This window comes from Salmo salar, chromosome ssa09, assembly GCF_905237065.1.
Source record: "Salmo salar chromosome ssa09, Ssal_v3.1, whole genome shotgun sequence".
NCBI lineage: Eukaryota > Metazoa > Chordata > Actinopteri > Salmoniformes > Salmonidae > Salmo > Salmo salar.
Window position 1 is genome coordinate 126,846,830 of NC_059450.1, and position 17,215 is coordinate 126,864,044.

Genomic DNA, 17,215 nt, shown 5'->3' on the forward strand with positions numbered 1-17,215 from the left:
CGCAGGAGCGTGCAGAGCACTCCGATTCTGGTGAGAGACTAGAGGTTGTCCAACTGTCTGCTAGAAGTCTTCCACCGGTGAGACAGTTTAAGGCCGAAGGTAGTTAACGCTACATTTTAAAAACAGAACAAAGCCAAACCTCCTGGTAGAAAGTATACTTCTTATTGATACCTTGGTATTCTTCAGCTCCATCTGAATAAAGAAAAACACGTTGCTAAACAAAGAAGGCAGACAATATTTTTCTGGTTGTTTTAGTTTGGGTTTTTTTGCAGTTTTTTACACATGTAATGTACATACTCTCTTCAGAAGGTTGGGACTAGGATCAGTCCAACATTGTACCATAACGATTGTACTGGAAAAATAGGATTTAGATATGTTCTTCTATACTGTATCATACACAGGCATCCTTCATGTACCATAATTATCATCATCATCACCAATTGTATTATTATTATTATTATTATGATTTTAGACATTCCATAAAAAAGGTGTCATGCGTGTCATCTCAGTCAGCCAGACAGAGAGAGAGAAAGAGGGAGAGCGAGAGAGGAGTAGAGATAAGGACAGAGAGATAAGGAGATACGTTTGACGTTCCAACGTTTGATCGGTCTGAAAGACTGTCCCAAATGGCACCCTATTTTTGACAAAAGTAGTGCACTATTTAGGATCTATGGTGCCGTTTGGGACTTAGACAATAACAGTACCACTTTGCGTCTCTTCATTACACTGTAATCAACCAATCACTTCTCCCCAAAACAAAACACCTAAGAAAATATCAAACCAAAATGCACTTTTTCAATACATAAAAATAACAGTCAGACATAAACAAACAAACAGTTCAAAAGGTCAGATCAGATCCAGTCCAGAGCCACTGTCCATAGACAGTTCAGACACTGTCCTGCTGAAACTACAACTCCCATGAGTCTTTGGGCCTGGAACTCTTCTCCAATCCGATCAGTGTATTTGTACCAGCAATGACATCAGTAAGAGCGTCCTTCCCACAGTCACCATGATAGGTCAAGGGTTTGAGGGGGATGGTACACCCTGAAACACCCCCTGTCTGGGTCCAGAGGGGAGAGGAGGGGTCTTTTTTGCCCCGGAGGGAGGGGCGGGGAGGGGGTGATCCATTGTGCTAGCATCTAGCAGGTTAGCGGTTAGCCTTGGCTGCTTCTTTGGCTGCCAGGATGAGAGGAGTCAGACTGGATAAAGGCTTGGCCACCTTCAGGAACTGGTGCTGTGGAGGAGGAGAGGAGAGAAGAGAGGAAAAAGAGGAGAGGAAAGATAGGTTTAGTTTTATTAGTGGTAAAACTAGTCATGTGGTTTGATGCTGAAACCAACCTTATGCTCCTCTCTCTCTCTCTCTCTCTCTCTCTCTCTCTCTCTCTCTCTCTCTCTCTCTCTCTCTCTCTCTCTCTCTCTCTCTCTCTCTCTCTCTCTCTCTCTCTCTCTCTCTCTCTACCTGTAGTAGGTCTTTAGCGCTCCCTCTCTTCTCCACATCCATCTCCAAGCAACAGGTGAGGAAGTCTCTGAAGACTGAGGACAGTTTCTCTGGGTTCTGAAGTTCTGGAGTCCCGTTGGTCGCAATCAGATACAACGCCTAGGAGATAGGACAGGACCGACAGGGCCGTTATAGACACACAAAGACAGAGAGACACACACATACACATTTTCTCTCTCTCTACCTCTTACCCTGAGTGGGTTCTCATTGAGGTAAGGGGGTTCTCCCTCCACCATCTCTATAGCCATGATGCCTAGAGACCAGATGTCAACTTTAGGACCATAAGCCTTCCTGGTCACCACCTCTGGAGCCATCCAATAGGGAGTCCCCACCATGGTGCTCCTCTTACTCTGCTCTGGAGTGATCTGGGCACAGAACCCAAAGTCAGCTAGAGAGGAGAGAGAGAACACACATGTTAGAATAGGACATTGCACTCTAATGCACTATATAAGGCTAAATATGCAATGGCACAGTGGTAGTGCTGCATTAAAACAGACTATGAGCTCCCTCTGCTGGTCAAATGGAGAAACTGCACATTAATGCCCCCATCTCCAACCCTAATAAGTGTGTTACATACTGAGTTTCACTGATCCGTCTATTCCCAGAAGGATGTTGTCACTCTTGATGTCGCGATGGATCACCTGGTTAGAATGGAGGAACTCCAAGGCCTGCAGACACTGGAGAGAGAGAGAGAGAGGGAGAAAGATGTACAAAAGTGCTCAAGGCATCACTTTCTGAACTAGAAGGCATGCCGACAAGCCAGGCACACACACACACACACACACACACACACACACACACACACACACACACACACACACACACACACACACACACACACAGCAGCACTGACCTCCCGACACACAGCAGCGATCTGAGCCTCGTCCATACATGTCTCCGTGACAACGTCAGTCAGAGAACCTCCAGCCAGATACTCCATCACCACCCATAGCTCCTCCCCCACCAGGTAACTACAGAAACACAACACCACACCCACGTTACCATGGTAACATCACATATCACCACTGTACCAGTTCGTCAATGGTAAGGGGAAGCTAGAGGGTGTGAGGGACGGTTAGGGTGTGTCTGTGTGTGAAAAAGAAGAAGTCGAAAGACAAGATATCTAGTCCTCACAACTAATGTGTGTGTTTACATGTCAATGTGTGCGTTTAGGAGTGTGTGTGTTTGTATGCGTGTCTCACCTGTCTAGTAAACGATGTTGGTGTGTGTGTGTGTCTCACCTGTCCAGGTAGTTGACTATGTTGGGGTTCTTGTTTTCCCTCATGACCAGGATCTCGTTGATGATGAGCTCCTTCTTGGGCTGCTGCTGCAGGTTCATCTGTTTAATGGCCACCTCCTGGCCTGTAGCGATGTCTATGGCTGTATATACCGTACCTGACGCACTGGAGGAGGGAGGAGGAGGAGGGGAGAGAGAGACTTCTTTCATTTTAAAGTGAAGAAGTGAAGTGTGTGTGTGTGTGTGTGTGTGTGTGTAGTGTAGACTCACCCCTGTCCAATCTTCTCAAAGCGAGTGTATTTCTTCTTGGGGTCTCCCACACTGACTATACTCCCTGAGAGGAGGGAGGAAGGGAAGAAGGGAGAGAAGTGAGGTTAATAAATGAAACAGAAAGACAGAGTGAAGAGTCAGAGAGAGAAAGAGAGAGACAGACAGACAGGGAAACAGAGAAGAGACATAGAGGCAGAAGTAGGACCATTACAGTAGAGACTCTCAGAGATTTCACTTTAAAACCACTGTAGGACCACGTCTGTCAGGGTCAGGTCAAAGACATGCTGGTCGGACTCAGACAGATGGTGAGAGAGGGAGAGGAGGAGAGAGAGAGAGAAAGAGAGAGAGAGAGAAAAAGAGAGCGAGTGAGAGAGGAGAGACAGTAACAGACAGGACATCTTGTTAGGTCCACAGGAGCAGGTGAGACAGTCAGATGCTCAATTTCACAGAATCACTCGGTAACTCCAGGAGATTGGACAGTAGGGAGAGAAGAGGACCAATCAGATGCCAGGGTTGGACAGGAGGGTAGGAGGATGTCTGAGTGACAGTATTGTTTCTTACCAGTAGAGGGAGACCTGAGTACATCTGAGGCATGGAGCATCATAGGATGATATAGTTGAACTAGTTACACACACACACACACACACACACACCCCCCCAATGGATTAGAGAGTACACACACCATTCATCACTACAGAGTACTTACGGCACAATGACAGGAGATGGTACAAGGGATCTGAAACCAGCAGCCAGTGCAATTCACTTCTATTGCAACTTTCAGACGACCTGTGTGTGTCTGTGCATGCGTTACTTACGCAGTTTCTCCAGTATCTCTTCATCAGACATCTTCTTCTTGCGTGTTTTGTCTGCGGGGCGTGGCATGGAGGGGCCAGGTGCAGGACTAGGGGTGGGGCTAGTGGGGGGTGTGATGGTGGAGGTGGCGCCCTCCGGAGGTGGGGGGGAGATAGGCGACGTGGCAACGTCTCTGGTGGGAGGAGCTGGGAGTGGATCTATGACAGAACGAGTGTATATCTGAGGAGAAAGAGAGGAGGAGGGAAGGAGAGAGGAAGGGAGAGAGGGGGTGTTGGAGAGGGAGAGAGTGAAAGAAGGGAGAGAAAAGGACTATGTTATCCTTCTGAGCTATAGCTTATGCAATTGGTGGTCCACCAAACCAACTCAGTTACAGTTACTGGTCCTTATTTTACTGTGTCTGTGTGTCCCAGTCAGGTGCGCTAAGCTGCTAAATCACCGTGGCAACAGTGGCGCCATGGCAGTAGCCCTGTCTGAGACGCCACTTCAGTTCGGACCAAAAGAAAAGACTCCTCTCAGCCAATCAGAGAACGGACTTCTCTAGGGGATTTCTCTGGTGTGTGTGTGTGTGTGTGTTTTCTGTGACAACAGAGTGAACAGAGAGGCAGTGTGAGTTTAGTATCTAAATTCAGCCCCCTGCTGCCGCCCATGATCGTCACACACACACACACACACACACACACACACACACACACACACACACACACACACACACACACAATGCTGAGTCTGTTAGTGAGGAGCAGCACAAGGATAGTGTGACTTTATTTACCTTGTCTGGAGCCAGGGGGCTGAGTGTATGTGTGTGGCGTGTGTCTTACTGATTTGGTGTGTTCTGGTCGGGGAGCGACAACAGGAGGGGGCATGGCCTCATCTTCCTCGTCCTCAGATACGGTTGCTATGGCAGGCGTCTCTGACACAGCCTTGGAGCTCTGAAGAGGATGTGACATCACTTTCAGTTAGCTCACTTTCTTTTCCTCCTTCTCCATCTCCCCCTTTCTTCTCCTTCTGACTGACTGACAGCCAGGCAGATAGAGAACGTGAACGGAGGAAAATATACTGATTCACAGACAGTGCAGACAAAGGGAGAGAATGAGGGATGGAGAGGTAAAGAGAGAGGGAGAAGTAGAGCCAGGGAAGAATGTGTCTCAAGGACTGTCGATCGGCACACCTCTCCTCTCCATTTTGTCCTCTGCTCTCTCTTCCACCATCTCTTATCCTCTCATTCTCTCTGTTTATCCCGTTTTTCTCTATCCCTCCAATCCTATTTGCCATTCTTCATCTATGGCAGATGCTCTAAACACACATTGATAGTTGAGATATGTTCCTATCAAAATGCACCCTATTCCCTATATAGTGCCCTACCATGGCTCATAGGGCTCTGGTCAGAATTGTGGTGATGGGCCCTGATCACATCCGGCCTGGATTGGGAGTCCCATAGGGCAGCGCACAACTGGCCCAGCGTCGTCCGGGTTTGGCCAGGGTAGGCCGTCATTGTAAATAAGAATTTGTTCTTAACTGACTTGCCTAGTTAAATAAAAGGTTAAATAAAAAATGTGAAATGAAATAGGGTGTGTCAGGAGACTTACGGCAGTTTTGGAACAGCTGTAGTTGTCTGAACTCTTGTCTGTAGAGGAGAAGGAAAACAGGATGAAGGAGGAGAAAACAAGACAAATAGCATGTGTGTTCTGACAAATAGTGTATGTGTTAACATCTGAATGTGTGTGTGTATACATGCTAGTGTGTGTGTGTACCTGTAAAGCTCATGTACTTCTGGCTGTTGTTGGTCTCCTTGGAGTCGTAGAACTTGAGAACGTCAAGGACAGCCTGAGGATTCTTCTTCTGTTCCAGCTTAGTGATGTTAGAGGTCTGGAGCAACCGAGCCCATTGCTCCGGCATGCCCTACACACACACACACACACACACACAGACACACACACACACACACACACACACACACACACACACACACACACACACACACACACACACACACACACACACACACAGACACACACAGAACACACACACACACACACACACACACACACACACACACACACACACACACACACACACATACACACACACGATGTTAGTAACAAGAGAGAGATGTCGTGTCTGCAGTGGTCAGAGAACTGGGTCATATCTCCATCCTACAGTATCATCCCCCACTCTGCTTCCCTCTCCCTCTACTCGCTCCATTCCTCCTAAGATCTCCCCCTATTACAGACAGACAGAGAGGGAGAAAGAGGGATTGAAGAAGAAAGAGGCATTGAGGGTGGGTATGCCAAACCGCTACAGTATACACAGCCTACATCTTTGTCACCATATTAGCTAAAGTAACGTCATAGTCAGCATAGCTAATAGAACTAATGTTTTAGTAAACCCGCTACAATAATGCAGTAACGTTACAGTGTGCATTCAGTAAGCAGGTACACCGGTGGGCCCAGGTGGCAATAAATTAGTTAAACCAACAGCGTACCTTGACTTGGAAGAGTTCCAGTGTTGTGTTGGATAGCCATAGCCAGCTAGCTAACATAGCATCCCTCTGTTTGAGCAGGGTGTTTCAGTAGGCTAAACAAAGTTAGCTAGCTGCATTTCCTAGCTAAGTAAATTAAACTGAAAGTGGAAGAAAAAAAACTACAATCTTTATTTCTCTCGTTTCTAAATTTAAGAAGAAATTTGTTTAAAACTGTTCAATTATTTTATTTCTATCTTTGGGTCAATTACTCACATTTTATGCACTGCAGTGCAAGCTGTAGCTTATGCTTTCAGTACGAGATTCATTCTCTGATCCTTTGATTGGGTGGACAACATGTCAGTTCATGCTGCAAGAGCTCTGATAGGTTGGAGGACGTCCTGCGGAAATGGTCAATTACTGTGGAAGTCTATTGATGGGCATGAGCCTCCTAGGTTTTGTATTGAAGTCAATGTACCCAGTGTACCCTGGTGTACACCATGGTGCTACACCAGAGTGCTGCTGAGGCTCCTGTAGATCTTCTTTGCAAAATTGTGTATTTTAATAAATTATTTAGTGACATGATTATATTTAGTATAGTTTTATCTAAAAAGGATAACCTTTTAAATGTTTGTTTCCATTTTTTTTTATGACATTCACTGAGGAGGATGGTCCTCACCTTCCTCCTCTGAGGAGCCTCCACTATCCTACACAGGCCATAGTTGATCAGCTGAATCATTGTTAAACACCCTACTAGATACAGATCCTAGATCTAGAGCACGTAGACAGACCCTAGTAGAGCATAGATGTAGAGCACATGGACTCACTGTGAACTCTCCAGTGACTGCATCGAAGCCCACATGGATGGTGTGTTCAAAATCAGAAGGCAGAGAGATCTCTGGACGCTCCTTCTTCTTGTTGGCTGAGAGAGAGATAAAGAGAGAGATAAAATTAGGAGAGAAAGGGAGAGAGGAGAGGCTCATGGGAAGGCTAACCATGCAAGCTACCGCAAGGGATCCTGGGGGATTTGGATGTCTGTCTTCCCCCTGGTTACCTCCCTTCGTTGTGCGCGCGCACACAGGACTCACTCTTGTCTCCTCCTCCTGTCAGGATGGACCTGATGGAGCGATCTTTCTTCTTCCTGTCCTCTGGGTTGGGGGGGAGGGGCTTGGAGCCATGGGGGGCAGGATCTTTGCTGCAGGAGCCAATCAGAGTGCTGGTGTTCCTCATGGGCGGGGCTGGGGGCTTGTCCTCGATGTCCCCATTATCAGACATATTCACCAATTACACGCCGGCTGCTCCTGGAACAACCAATCAACATTAGGTCACAGAACATTACCAGTCTACCAGCCTATCAACTAACATGACATTAGTCCACTAGCCAATCAACTGACAAAACATTTAGCCAATCAGCTGACAGGACCACACCAGTCCACTAGCCTGTCAGCTGACAGAACATTAGTACTCTAGCCAATTAGCTGACAGAACATTATTCCACTAGCCCATCAGCTGAGAGAGCATTAGTCAACTAGCCTATCAGCTAGCATGACACAGGTAGTAGAGCTACCAGTCCATAGTTGACTAGCTGGCATTCTGTCTGATCTGCAAACACACACATCATTTACAGGCCAGTTTCCTGGAAACAGAATGTGTGTGTGCACGCTGCAAACACTGACCACTGAGTCACAATCCAGGAAGAGAAAGACACACACAACCCTGCTGCCTCTGCTCACTTAATTCTAAGAGCCATTGAACTGAGGAGAGAAAGGAACAAGCTAATGACTGGTTGTACCACAAACATCTAAAAACGGCACACACACACACACACACACACACACACACACAAAGTCATTCACATAGGGGATGTAAGCTAACCTGCTATAGTGAATGCTCTGGTGGACACAGTCTACCAAAGGGAACAACTATCTGGGTCAAATACACACACACACACACACACAGGACAGTTTTACAGAGTTCATGTCATGAGAAGAGCTTACCAAGAAAAACATCCAAAAGGACTAATTTGAGGTAGAAATTTGGAGCACTAAACAAAAAGAGCAGATTGATTTATTTTAGCTCATCCACTGTACAGGAGAATAACAGAGTTCATGTCGTCTCAATGCAGGAATGAATCATAACGTCCACATGGTAAATAATGTGACATTTACATCTGATTTGTAATCATCTGGTACACTGGCCTCATCATACCTCAGGGTTAGTGTAACAGAGTTAAAATCATATACCGTAATGCCACAGCTTGAAATGACTCCCTTCGCGTCGCTGAATTGCTAACTTTTCAGTGGTGTAGCTGGCGAAGCAGTTGTCAAGTGGGCAATCTCTTTTTTACCTTTATTTAACTAGGCAAGTCAGTTAAGAACAAATTCTTATTTTCAATGACAGCCTAGGAACAGTGGGTTAACTGCCTTGTTCAGAGGCAGAACGACAGATTTTTACCTTGTCAGCTCAGGGATTCAAACTTGCAACCTTTCGGTTACTAGTCCAACGCTCTAACCACTAGGCTACCTGCCGCTACCCTGCCCCATCTTGGCTTCAGCTTCTGTCTCCTCAGTCCTCCTCTAACTGCAACAGCTACAGCTAGTTCAAGTCCAAATACCATGCAGTGTGTGACGGAGAGAGTTTGTATGTGTGAAAAAATGTGAGAGTGTGTGTTTGGACTTGAGTTCTGCTCTGCTGCCTTTCAGTCATAATGAGGTCACAGCCTGTGATGTCAGAACGAGCCATGGGGTAGGAGGTGGGGTTTGTGGCTCACACACACACGTCATGAAAGTGTGGAGCTACAGTATATTTGTCACACAAACACTAAACAGATGTATAAACAAATGCACACACAGTCTACAAATCACACACCTCTTCACATTCACAGCCCTGGTGACTAAGAGAGCAGCTGGCCGCAAGGTGGATCACACACACACATACTGTACTTGATCTGGTTCTGTAATTCTACAGCACCGTTGTCACTTCCTCCCTTCTTTCCATCTTCCCTCCCTCCTTCAGACATCAAACACATCCTCCCCCGTCTCACCCCGCCCGTCATACCCCCCCCGTCTCACTCCCCCCCCGTCTCACCTCCCCCCGTCTCAGCTCCCCCCGTCTCAACCCCCCCGTCTCACCTCCCCCGTCTCAACCCCCCCGTCTCACCTCCTCCCCCGTCTCCCCACCCAAATCCTCTTCTGGCGAGCACACAAGGGAGGTCTCACACATCACCCTACTAACACACACACACACACACACACACACACACACACACACACACACACACACACACACACACACAGAGCAGAAGACTAATAAAAAGGTACATCTTGAGCTACGTCCCAAATGGCACCCTATTCCCTTTACAGTGCACAACTTTTGACCAGGGCCCATAGAGCTCTAGTCAAAAGTAGTATGCTATGTAGGGAATAGGGTGCCATTTGAGATGCATCTCTGGTGCTTTCCACTGACTGAGCTGACACTATAGATATCAAACAGGGTTGGACTCGGATTACAACCCTGTCTCACCCCTGTCTGAAAAAAATATTTTTTTCTTTTGTGACCAATTTTAGAAAGTACAAAACACACACATATTGTTTTGTTGTCTGACAGAGACAGTGGGTTAGCCTGTTGGTGTTCCTCCCTGCTGATCAGCTGAATTAGCTAAACCTCCACAGCCAGCAGGGGAGGAGAGTGGAGGCCTTAATACACCAAGCCCAGAAGACCTCACTATCCCTGGGGAGTTGAGGAGACAGAGACCCCCTCCTGGTGGAGCTAATGACTAGACAGATCGAGCCTACGCTCATCGTTTTGTGTGTGTTTGTGTGAGATTACATTTTTTTCAACAAAAGAAAGAACAATATCAAGAGAAAAAAAATAAGAAAGGAAGCAAGAAAGCGAGAAAAAGATCAAATAGTATTCCTGTCCCACCATGTTAATGAGCCAGCCCCTAGGGCAGAGAGAGACACTTCAAATGCATATTTTACCATATTTTAAACACTCTCTCTCTCTCTCACACACACACACACACACACACACACACACACACACACACACACACACACACACACACACACACACACACACACACACACACACACACACACACACACACACACACACACACACACACACACACACACACACACTTCAGTCTTTCAAGTAGATGAGAGCAGACTGTTCTCTCTGATACATTAGCTTCTTGGTTTATTGAAATTCTCAAACAAAGTGGAACACAAAAAAGATTGGAATTATCATCATCATTGTCATGAAAAGATATCAACGTAATCACAACTTAATCACAACATAATCATGCTTTTATCATCTAAGAAATATAGCTAGGTCACTGATCTGGAGAAAGTTATACATGCTTTTATTGTAACTCTTTGTATACACTCTTTGTCAATCAATCACTCCATTGTCTACAGTTAGTTCAAAATGCTGCTGCTCGCTCGGCTTTTAACAGGCACCAGAAAATGTCACCACGTCAGCTTCTCTGGCTAGCAGTCACTTTTAGAATAGATTTGAACACTATTAATCATGTTTAAGGCTCGGTTTAGCCCCCATCCTATATATCAGCCTGAGATCCTCTGGCAGGGCACTGTGGACCATTCCAAAGTCTAGGTTGAAAACTAAAGGAGACTGGGCATTTGCCATTAGGGCCCCTAGACTGTGGAATGGTCTGCCAGAGGATTTCAGGCTTGCAGATTCAGTGCCTATTTTTTAATCCCTGCTGAAGACACACTTTTATGAAGATGATTTTAATGTAGGACTTCAATATATGCTTTAATTTGAATTTTTTTCCATTCTCCTTCCTCCTGTCTTTGTTTATTTGTTAGTACTTTTATTTTATTATTTTATGATGTGAAGCACTTTGTTACTTGTATTGAAAAGCACTATACAAATACATTATTATTATAATAATGACTGTATGAATAATATGTATGAGGACAGAATGCTTATTATTTGAAAATAGGTGGGTTTATAAAAGAGAACTTGAAGGTGTGTGTGTGTCCCACTCCCAGGAGTCCCACAACAGGCTCAAACAGATGGCAGAGAGGACATGGCCAAACACACAATTAGAGAGAAAGAGCAGCATAGCATAGCGCCTGCTGGCTGGCTGTGGGTGGGTGGGGGGTGGGGGGGTGGGGTACATTTTTGCATGAGTGAGGAACAAGCCAAGCCTGAACTGGACATGCAGTGGAAGACAGTGAGGAATTGAGAGAGAGACAGTGAGAGAGCAACAGTGAGAGAGAAACAGTGAGAGAGAAGGTAAAGAGAAAAAAAAGGGGTTGTGGTACTGCCATAGCGCACTGTCCTGCCCCCTCTGGTTGCCTGGGGTTACGGTGTTGATGGATGGACAGTGACAGGAAGACTCTCACTCTATTCACACACAATTCAAATGACCAAACTCACACAGACCAAAACCTGAGAGCTCCTGCTCTCGCTCCTTCTATTTCCCTCCCCCTCTCTCTCGCGCACACACACACACACACACACACATCACCTCATCTCACTACAGGCACTCCACCATGCAGAACGGATGACAATTGATTCCAAGAGACATACCCCCTGTGTGTGTGTGTACCAGCTGGTCTATGATACTGCAGTTTTCTCTCACGCCTAAGAGCAGGAAATGAAGCCAAACAGAGAAAATCAACAACCCTCTCTCATCCATGACCGACTGACGACATCACCAATATCACCATGATGACCTACTACATCACCATGACCAACAAACTACACTGAACAAAAATAAAAATGCAACAATTTAAAAGATTTTACAGAGTTACAGTTCATATGAGGAAATCAGTAAATTAAAGTTAATTAGGCCCTAATCTATGGATTTCACATAACCGGGAATGAAGATATGCATCTGTCCAGAAACAAAGAACTTTCTTCTGAAATTCGTCAGTCTATTCTTGTTCTGAGAAATGAAGGCTATTCCATGCGAGAAATTGCCAAGAAACTGAAGATCTCGTACAACGCTGTGTACTACTCCCTTCACAAAACAGCGCAAAGTGGCTCTAACCAGAATAGAACGAGGAGTGGGAGGCCCCGGTGCACAACTGAGCAAGAGGACAAGTACATTAGAGTGTGTAGTTTGAGAAACAGATGCCTCACAAGTCCTCAACCGGCAGCTTCATTAAATAGTACCCGCAATACATCAGTCTCAACGTCAACAGTGAAGAGGCGACTCCGGGATGCTGGCCTTCTAGGCAGAGTTTGTCTGTCCAGTGTGTGTTCAAAAACAAGGACATTTCTAAGTGACCCCAAACTTTTGAACGGTAGTGTATATTTCCTTCATTCTTTCTTTCACTGGAGGACATTAAGTGCTTACAATCCAAAGATGCTTTGCAGCCTGGCACTGTGAGAGGTCTGTCCTCCTAATAACTCTAAGTGAGCTTAATGTCAGCTTAAGAGGAAAACACACACACAGCAGCCAGTGTTGATAAATCAGTGTGTGTTGGCGTCTTAAAAATGTCAACCTGAGAAGGCCTTCCTCACCTTTCATCAATGCACTATGTATTGTATGTGTGTGTCGCGGCTCTCCATGGGTGCCTAGAGATATCACAGGAACCTAGTCGCCAGCAGATTCTTAGGGTGGGGTTCATCCCAACATTCTACTGTGGCTCCCCCTTTTCCTCTCCTCCTTGACACTCCATCACCATGACATCATCATGAGTTCCACCAGGCGATTGTTTGAATCACAAAGAAGAAAAAGATCCATCTTCTTTCTCTCTGTGTCCCTTTGCATCGCTCTCTTTACATCTGCTGTCTGTTCATTTAACCGTGCCTAGAGAGATGCTCACACTGACTGCGTTCTCCTTTACCTCTGAAGATGTGTGTGTGTGTGTGTGTGCGTGCGCGCGTGCAGGCATTGAAGAGGGAAGGGGGTGAGATGGATAGAGGAGTAGAAAGCAAGGGAGCGAAGCAGAGAGAAAGAGAACAATGCCAGTCCTGAGGAATACTAGGAGCTCCATTATTCACTAAAAACTGTTTGAAGCTGATCCCTCTATTTTACCCCCTCTACCCCTTGCCCTCTCTCCTTCTCTCTCTCCCTCTCCCTATTTATTTTTCTCTGAGAAAAAAGGGAAGGGTGTGTGAGAGAGAGAATTGAATGAGAGCTGTGAGCCACTGACTAGTCTAAGTACCCAACACATATAATCTCTCTCTCCTTCTCCCCCTCTCTGTCCAGAGTAAACTACAGGGAGAGGGCTGGTCAGTGACTGAACTACTCTCTCCTCATATGATAACTATTAAACACAGAGCTGGGACACACACACACACACACACACACACACACACACACACACACACACACACACACACACACACACACACACACACACACACACACACACACACACACACACACACACACACACACACACACACACACACACACACACACACACACACACACAACCATACAGGTATGAGGGTCTCTGCCCACCAGCTGTCTGGCCCTGCCTACCAACCCAATCACCAAGGCAACACCATAAATAATGCATGTTGCAAAGCCTGCTGGGAGCCCAGAGCTGCTCCACCCCCGAGAAAAGGAATGATATAACTAGACTAGTGTGTGTGTGAGTGAGTGAGTGAGTGAGTGAGTGAGTGAGTGAGTGAGTGAGTGAGTGAGTGAGTGAGTGAGTGAGTGAGTGAGTGAGTGAGTGAGTGAGTGAGTGAGTGAGTGAGTGAGTGTTCTCTAGCCTAACTAGAGAATAAAAGTTCAGCATGGTAACTCAGCATGGTAGCAGGAGGCCCTTAACTATTCAACTGGTAAATATTTAAACTCCAAGCATTGTTATGATTTTATAAATGCATTGTATGCATGCAAGTGTGTGTGTATATGTGTGTCTTCATTGAGTATTGCTAGCTGCAGAGCTGTCTGTGATTGTTAGCAGATCTCCTGAGAGAGAGAGAGAGAGAGCGAGAGAGAGAGAGAGAGAGAGAGAGAGAGAGAGAGCGAGAGAGAGGTGTAAAATAGCCAGCAACTGTCTCAGAGACACAGTTGCACACACCCTGCCACTAACCTGCTGGCTAGTCTTTCAATACATAGGTGTTGCCAGCTAACCAGTTAGCCAGCTAGCATGATAGCCAGCATGATCGCCAATTATCCAGCTAGTATGATAGCCAAAGAGAGATCAAATAAGGACTTCTTCCACATTCTAACTGACTGTAGCAAACTACCTTTTTGCCACCAAACTATCCATTGAACAAAACACTATCCCTTTAACACTAAACTAACACCCAAACTATCCCTTTGGTTAGGGGACATAGTCAATTTAACTCTATCCTACATATTACCTCAACTACCTGGTGCCCCCGCACATTGACTCTATGCTGGTACCCCCTGTATATAGCCTCGCTACTGTTATTTTACTGCTGCTCTTTAATTATTTGTTAATTTTATTTTTGACTTACCTATTTTTCTTAAAATTGCATTGTGGGTTAAGGGCTTGTAAGAAAGCATTTCACTGTAAGGTCTACCTACACCTGTTGTATTCAGCGCATGTGACAAATAAAATTGGATTTGATTTAACAAAACACTATTCCGAGAACACTAAACTAACACCCAAACTATCCTACACCAGACAGTTTGTGTTCTGCTGCTCAGACATCGCATGCATCAACCAATGGTTGCATGCCATGTCATAGACTATAACATATGATGTGGTTAGCTGATATGTAAAATACCTATCCTGGTTTTGTAAGATCTGGCATGCATCAGCAACGTCTGAGCAGGGGAACACAACCTATCTATTTAACACCCAAACTTTCCCTTTAACACCAAACTATCAGACTCCTCAGACATGCCACCACACCGCCAGCCGACCAGATGGCAAACCAGCAGGGTGTGTGTGTGTGTGTGTGTGTGTGTGTGTGTGTGTGTGTGTGTGTGTGTGTGTGTGTGTGTGTGTGTGTGTGTGTGTATTTGAGAGGATAATGGTTATCAATGGAGGTCATCTGAGGTAGAGAAAACAGCTAAATTAATATAGAGAGGAGGTGAGATTCCTACTGCAGCTGTTCACGCATTCACACTCTAAGCAAGAAACAAAGAGAGAAAGAGAGAGCAAGAGGACTGAACTACAGGTCCATAAGGTCAGCAGCAGGATGGGAATTTAAAGGTTATTTAAATGCTAATGCAGCACTACCTGTCACTGTGTGTGTGTGTGTGTGTGTGTGTGTGTGTGTGTGTGTGTGTGTGTGTGTGTGTGTGTGTGTGTGTGTGTGTGTGTGTGTGTGTGTGTGTGTGTGTGTGTGTGTGTAGAGGGAAAGAGAGAGGGGAGAAGGTGTAGGAAGAGTAAAGTGAGAGAAGAGGATAACACTTACAAAAGAAGAGGGGAAGAGAGAGAGAAAGAGAGAGAGAGACAGAGAGATATTTATAGTTGATAGCATTATTCTTGCTTCAGTGGACGTGTTAACTCTGATGCCAGTATTCTGTTCCCTACAGTACTACACTAGAAGGAGAGAGCTCAGGGTAGAAACAAATTATAGAAATACTCTTCCCTCTGTGTGTGTCAGAGAGAGAACAGACCACACACACACACACACACACACACACACACACACACACACACACACACACACACACACACACACACACAATAAAAACCTTGGCCTGGCTAAAGTGTCCAACCCTAAACAGTCTGTTGGGTATAAATACCTGACAGGTGAGAGACAATGCAGCCAGGAGACCACACCCCCAACATCTCTTCATATCACATTGAAGAGGCCAATAATTATATTATTACACTGTTTTACACTTGTACATAACATGCACCCATCCCACTTTCCTCCAGCCAGCCAATCACATCTCACTTATTCCTCTACATATTGATGCCATTAAACTTTTATGGGGCACAAGGTCAATGTTGACTCAGGCACATTAACAGAATTGAGACAAGACCAGTGGTGATAGAGATGACACTAAGATGGGGCTACATGCAAATAAAAACACAATTCCCTATATTGTGCACTACTTTTGACCAGAGAGCCCCATATAGGAAAAAGGGTGTCATTTGGGACGCAAACTGTGTTGTTTCCCCAACCCAGATTAGCCTAGTCTTCTTGGTTGGCCCGTTATTCCTGATGTGTCATTTATTCAACGTGCCAAATCAAACTGAGTGAAGGCTGTGGAGCACTGTCACTAATCAGACAGCTACACTTATCTAGCCTATCCCCCCCCCCCCCATGACGCATAATGATTCTTTTCACATCTTTCTCCTAAAGACATTAAATAAATTAAATGGTCTGCATTAAAATGGATACACTCTGTAATATCTAGCCTATACTATGCATGAGATCAGAACACTATATCCATGACATTTTTTGCCAATTTTCATCCAGGCGATCAACACACGGAGTTAATTTCATTCAAATGATAACTGTATATTCCCAAATGTTTCATTCATACCGTTCGACCCTGAAGCGACAGACAGCGCACACACACACACACACACACACACACACACACACACACACACACACACACAGGAGCTCCACCACCACACACATAAAGCACCCCGTTCCTTTCTCCCACGGGCAACATCAGTGTAACGATAAATCTGTGTCGCGGCCCCAAGTCCAACCACTGATATAGCTACTGTACGTTCCCTTTCCGTTACACTGTAGCGCGGCGAGTACGCTCCTCCTGTCTGCCTGCTGGTAACAGTCCTGTAATGTACCGGTAAAGGAAGGTAAAACTAAAAAGACTGTCATGCCCGGTTCTGTCTGTGGATAAAGGAATAGGAGAAACTCACCTCTCGCCGTGTCTTTTGAAAAATTCCTGATGGCGATCCGATCTCTTTGCCAGCACTCACACACATGCATTCGCTCAAGTCGCTTCAGTTTTTTCTTTCTGCCCAATTTGCCAAACCCTTCTTCTATCGCTCTGCCAGGCTCTGCCAATCCCTGGCTATTGTTAGATACACACCACCCT

General features: G+C 45.6%; 1 protein-coding gene across 2 annotated transcripts; it reads right to left on the minus strand.

Annotated features, from left to right (window-relative positions):
- Positions 1-235: 235 nt before the first annotated feature.
- Positions 236-17,213, minus strand: LOC106612881 (serine/threonine-protein kinase PAK 1). 2 transcript variants are annotated; one of them, XM_014214493.2, is made up of 14 exons: positions 17,037-17,213; positions 7,365-7,571; positions 7,104-7,198; positions 5,570-5,717; positions 5,405-5,442; positions 4,637-4,747; positions 3,821-4,037; positions 3,006-3,069; positions 2,740-2,901; positions 2,352-2,469; positions 2,076-2,175; positions 1,690-1,886; positions 1,460-1,597; positions 236-1,234 (listed from the first exon to the last, which is right to left on the minus strand). In XM_014214493.2, the coding sequence occupies exons 2-14, from the start codon at positions 7,549-7,551 to the stop codon at positions 1,148-1,150; spliced, it is 1,662 nt and encodes a 553-aa protein (XP_014069968.1). In that variant the 5' UTR covers positions 7,552-7,571; positions 17,037-17,213; the 3' UTR covers positions 236-1,147. The 2 variants fall into 2 exon arrangements, with proteins under 2 accessions (XP_014069968.1, XP_014069967.1); XM_014214492.2 differs by having other exon boundaries at positions 7,365-7,577.
- Between the last annotated feature and the right edge of the window lie 2 nt (positions 17,214-17,215).

Excerpts from the sequence above, each read along its gene's own strand:
- LOC106612881 (XM_014214493.2), bottom strand. The coding sequence starts at position 7,551 with ATGTCTGATAATGGGGACATCGAGGACAAGCCCCCAGCCCCGCCCATG. Across the intron at positions 7,199-7,364 it reads GACAGGAGGAGGAGACAAGA|CCAACAAGAAGAAGGAGCGT; the intron begins GTGAGTCCTGTG and ends TCTCTCTCTCAG. Across the intron at positions 1,235-1,459 it reads GCGCTAAAGACCTACTACAG|CACCAGTTCCTGAAGGTGGC; the intron begins GTAGAGAGAGAG and ends CCTCCTCCACAG.